The sequence below is a fragment of the Cyprinodon variegatus genome, unplaced genomic scaffold, assembly GCF_000732505.1.
Source record: "Cyprinodon variegatus isolate N-32 unplaced genomic scaffold, C_variegatus-1.0 Scaffold917, whole genome shotgun sequence".
In the NCBI taxonomy this organism is placed as follows: Eukaryota; Metazoa; Chordata; class Actinopteri; order Cyprinodontiformes; family Cyprinodontidae; genus Cyprinodon; species Cyprinodon variegatus.
In genome coordinates this window covers 86,975-91,947 of record NW_015151370.1, presented here as the reverse complement: position 1 = coordinate 91,947, position 4,973 = coordinate 86,975, and the positions used below count along the sequence as shown (strand labels likewise).

Below are 4,973 nucleotides of genomic sequence, written 5' to 3'. Positions count from 1 at the left end.
CTATAGAATATAATAGAACAGAACCGGGCCAGATGGAACTACCATAGAATATAATAGAACAGAACCGGGCCAGATGGACCTACTATGAACAGAATGTTAAAATAACTGCAGGTAACACATACCTGGAAAATGGCAGCAGAACCAAAGTCCAGCCAGCCAGTGAATTACGTCTGAACCAGACAGAACCGCTCAGCTGGACCTGTTTTCTGTAAAGTTTGATCCTAAAAAACCAGAACCTGTTAGAGATGGGCTCTGTTTGGGGTTCTGCACTAGAACCAGCTGCAGGTTTTGTTGAACATGTCCAGTCATAGATCTAACCCTCAGACTGAACCTGTGCTTGTTCTCCTCAGGGTGGACGGCGAGGTGAAACACTGCATGATCCACAGCACGCCGCGGGGCTTCGGCTTCGCCGAGCCCTTCAACCTCTACGGCAGCCTGAAAGAACTGGTCCTCCACTACCGCCACACCTCCCTGGTGCAGCACAACGACTCGCTCAACGTGCGCCTCACCCACCCCGTTTACGCACATACGCCCTCCATCTGCAGATGAACCCCAGGAGGGCGGAGCCTCACAGAGAACGGACTGAACACCCGCCGCCTCGACTGCATCAGCAAAACTATTTTTACAAGAACTTCTTCAGAGGGCATTCTTCAAAACGACTGCTTGATTTGCACAAGGAGGTTTGAAATGTTTGTGAATGTGAAGTTGGGGAGCGACTGAAGGACGGAAACGAAGAAGGAGCTTCAGGTCGACCCCGCTGCTACCCGCCATCCTGCTCCTTCCCCACAGAACGGCTCACGGTTCGGTTCCTCCTCCGTCGGTCAGAGGACAAATGTAGCAAAACAGGCTGCTGTTTTTCTTTTGTTTTTGTTTTTTTCTGGTGAGTAAAACGGCAGCGACCAGAACCAGAGACCAAAGGATGGCCCATGTTTGGGAGAGGAGGAGCCAGCTTCAGGGCTTTATTAGGCCTCACCCTCCAGGAACGAGCTCTTCAAACCAAATCAGATGCTTTAGATTAGAGGAATCCAGAAACCAGTTAAAACTGGTTCTGGTTCTGAGCATCAGTTACTTCAGATCCACCTGCTAAAAGCCCAATAGAGACGACCAGCCGTCTAACACCTAAATTTACAGATTTTTAGACCAGAACCAGAGCTGAACTTAAAGGTACCGTTTGACCCAATTTCTAAATGGGTTTAGAAAAAGCTCCAGCAGATGAGACGGGTTCAAATCTTTACTGACATCTGGTGGTTGAACTAAAAACTGCAGCAGAACTGAGTCAATACTAAGATCATTAAGTCAAAGTTAAAACTGTCTGCTGTTCAGGAACAGTAGTGGTAATTAGAAAAAAAAAATCTATTTGAAGTTCAGATCATATCTGAGGTTCCAAAGATTCTTACTTAGATGAATGTTTGGTTTTAACCATCATAAATTAGCTGCAGCTTTAGTCCCATTGGAAGGAAAACCGCTAAATGTTTTAAAACAACCAAAGGTGAGGAGTTAAACAGGTTCTAGCATAAAACGGTCCGTTTGGACTGAACCCGTCCAGCAGATCACTGGCTTTCAGAAGTGTTGGAAGAAATGTAAGTGGAGAGTTTCCTTCCTGTGAAGGTTTGGCCTGTTGTCCCAGATGGACCCAGTTCTGACCCAGACGAAGGCGCCGCCTTCCCTCTGCTAACTATGCTAAAGGACAGTTAGCCAGAGATTGGTGTGAATGTGTGTCTGACCGGACAAGTTGGAAGAAAATCCAGATTGGAAGCTGTTGAGCGGGGGATTTCACGGAAGAGGAGCTGAACCGGAACCGGTTCTGTGCCGCTCAGACTGAATGATGCTGTTTTCATGTCAGACTTCCTGAAATCCTCCAAACTTTGGATGTTTGAGTTTCTGAGTTTCTCCGACAACAAAACGGTTCCATGGGACCGGATGAGGCGGACCTCCAGCGGTACCACAGACTCTGCCTCTTTTATTTCTGCAGAACAAACAGCACAAAGTACTGGAACCGGTCCGGTTCCTCCTTCCTGTCTCTATCCGCTCTGTTTTCTCATCCCGGACAGCGGCAGAACCAGAACGTGTTCTCGAATGTACAAAGGCGAGTTCGGACCAGTCTGAGTCGTCTCTGACCGCCCGGTAACCTCTGCAGGTGCTATTGGGGAACCGGGCCGAGCAGACGGGGAATTTTCCGGTTTTTATCCCTCAGGTGTTTTCAGGTTTACCGTCCGGACTCCGGAATGAAGCCAGCGGTTCGGGAAAATCCAGAACAAATCAGGGTTCTTTTGGATCACTTTTCTCCTCGTTTATTTGGTCTCTCCTTCCTCCAGCACCGCAGGGTTCTGACCCTTTCTAGCTGTTTGCATGGGGACCTCCCCAAACTCGTACTACTTGAAGTGTCGGTCGGCCACCGTTGAATGTCTTTCTATGAGAATTTATTAAAGTTTAGAGGAAGAAGAGTTCCCTCCGTTTATGCCGAGCAGAGTTTTATCCCAGATGATGTACAGTATTGGTTCCAGGCAGGACCGCCGCTCTCAGAGGTCCGATGGGTTTTCCCTTCATGCAGGGCTCGCATGAAGTTGCACACATTTACCTGTGATGTCTGCTTACATGGAGATGTCTTATCGTACAGATATAGATCTATATTTACAGTTTATATGAAGCTAAAAGGAGGAACAGTTTGACAGCTCGTTTTTTGTCCCTGAAACATTTAAACCAAAGATTTTAGTTTGAATCTTTTCCTTTATTAGAGGATTTTTATTTGCTTTAACAGACAGAAACTGCTGGGAAATGATGTTTGGTTCCGTCTGTAAAATCCTACATTCCAGAGGTTAAGAGGTCAGACTTTACTCCATCTGGACACCTCTAGTCTGTGTGCTGTGATGAAAATCTGTCTTTTGTCGGGGATTTCAGGAGAAAACGAGCAGAACCGGCAGCGTCACAGCTCTCCTACTCATGCAATTCTCTCTATTTGCACATGATGACCGCAGCAGGAGTCTGGGCCGAGTTTTTCTTTTCAGAAAATCGTCCTGCAGAAATCTCTGCCTCAGTTTCCAAAATTCAGGGTTTAGTTTCAGGATGTCGATAATCAGTTTGGAGCGAAATTAGTCTTTTTTTGTTTATTGTAATGAACCAGAGCGCTTGTTTTTAATATAAAAATTTTATATTGAGACAATTTCTTCCTATCTAATGGTTGATTCTTTTATTTATTTTTTTTAAATGGAAGATCTGTCTATTATAATATTTATGGATTAAGTTTCCTCAACAGTCTGATAAAGTTTCACCTGCTGATGAATTTAAAATAAACCTCATAAATAAAACAAATGAAATTCATCATAAAGTAGGAAAACAGAATGTTTTTACGTAGATGAATAAGTTATATATTTATTTAGTCAAATCAAATGTAGAGTTGATAAAAAAGATAAAAATGGAAGAAAAGTATTTCCCCATTAGTTGGATTTTTATAAGTAAAGACTGAGGTTTCTGTTGGATGATTTTTATTTTTTTCTCTCTTTGCAATATTCCTCCTCCTTGTCGCCGCTTTCATGTGACAGAAGCACCTTTTTTTTTTTTTTTTTTTGTTTCATGCACCGGGTTCCCCCTGCAGGTGGAACTTCTCTCATGGCTCTGAAGTAAAAGCGAAGCAAAAGTTAGCAAAACGTACCAAAACAATCCGTTTGATCAAGTTTACTTTCCACCGACTGTTTAGTTGAGGTTTCCTCTTTTGGGAAAACTCGACTCTTTCCTGGATTTATCTCCGGGACCCAGACTTAGGTCGGCGCCTGAGCGTTTCTACTCACAACCATCCCAGGACTGTTAAAGACAGCGACTGTCTGTCGTTACTCCTCACCGTCGAGCAGCTCTGCAAAGTTTTATTTGCAGTGAAGGTTTGAATAAGTCTGATTCTCCCAGAGGAGTCGTGTTGTGTTCTTACCACTGCGTTTGTAAACTACGTCACCCAGCACAGCTTCGATGAGGAACGGCTTCTTATATATAAATAAATAAATATCAAAAGAAAAAAAGATTTTTAAAGACTGTATATGGCACCCGTCCCGTTCTCCCCTTTTACAGATCCAGCATGCATATTTGGTACTTGACTGTTGTTTTTTTGTGTAATAAATGAAAACTGTTAAAAAGATGTCTTTGGAAAACAGCTGTTCTTTGTCTGTTTATGGTGTTTTCAGATCTGAATTGAATCATGAGAAAATCTAACCTCACTGCTTGCAGCTCAAACTTCTTGTCTTATTTTTTTCTGTCAGTTTGATGCTTAAAACTACGGGACGCCCAGAAAGACGAGTTTCTTCCACCCTTAGTTTTTATTTTTAACGTTCCGATTGTCCAAAGCCTCGTGTCCAGCTGAACTGCTCTTTCTGGGCATCTCGTTCTCCCTCATCTGCTTCAAGCTTTTCTCAATATTCTCTCCAGTTTCGCTCCTTCACGCTACACTTTATGTTCTCGTATCGGTTGCTGAAGTTCATTGGTTGTAAATTCTGAATTTGTTTGTTTGAGCTGAAGTCATGAATCAGTGGAACTCCACCATGTTCGATTCTGTTGCAGAATAAAGAAAATATTTTGATCAAATGCATTTAACTGTGTTGGCGTTTTAATTTCAGCTTAATTAGTCCTGAGGGCAGAGGTGAACATAGAGCAGCCTTATCACAGATCCTTCCTCCCATCATTTTATTTTATTAGAGAGAAGTTCCAATCTTCCTGCAACCAAAACATTTAGATGCAAAACAAAGATCATCTTTTGTCTTTGATTTAATTGTAAACTGGACCACATCTAATAACTTTGACCAAAATCTGCTTTTCTTATAGCAGAAAATCTTATTAAATGAGTTAAAGCTTACATACAGTTGAAAGTGCAAAAACATTTTTGTTTTAGATCAAAATGTACGTCCACTACAGAAAGTTTTGTACCGGTAATTGAAATACTGCATGTTCATTTATGTTGAGCGGGCAAAGAAATACGAAAACTTGTATAATTC

At 42.6% G+C, this 4,973-nt stretch overlaps 1 protein-coding gene across 2 annotated transcripts in view; it reads left to right on the top strand.

Annotated features, from left to right (window-relative positions):
• LOC107099902 (phosphatidylinositol 3-kinase regulatory subunit gamma-like) overlaps positions 1 to 3,237 on the top strand; it is a 13,323-nt gene extending 10,086 nt beyond the window's left edge. For both annotated transcript variants that reach the window (XM_015398199.1, XM_015398201.1), the window contains exon 9: positions 351 to 3,237. In XM_015398199.1, coding sequence (XP_015253685.1) covers positions 351 to 549 — 199 coding nt within the window. In that variant the 3' untranslated portion in view covers positions 550 to 3,237. The remainder of the gene's footprint in view (positions 1 to 350) is intronic.
• Positions 3,238 to 4,973: the final 1,736 nt, after the last annotated feature.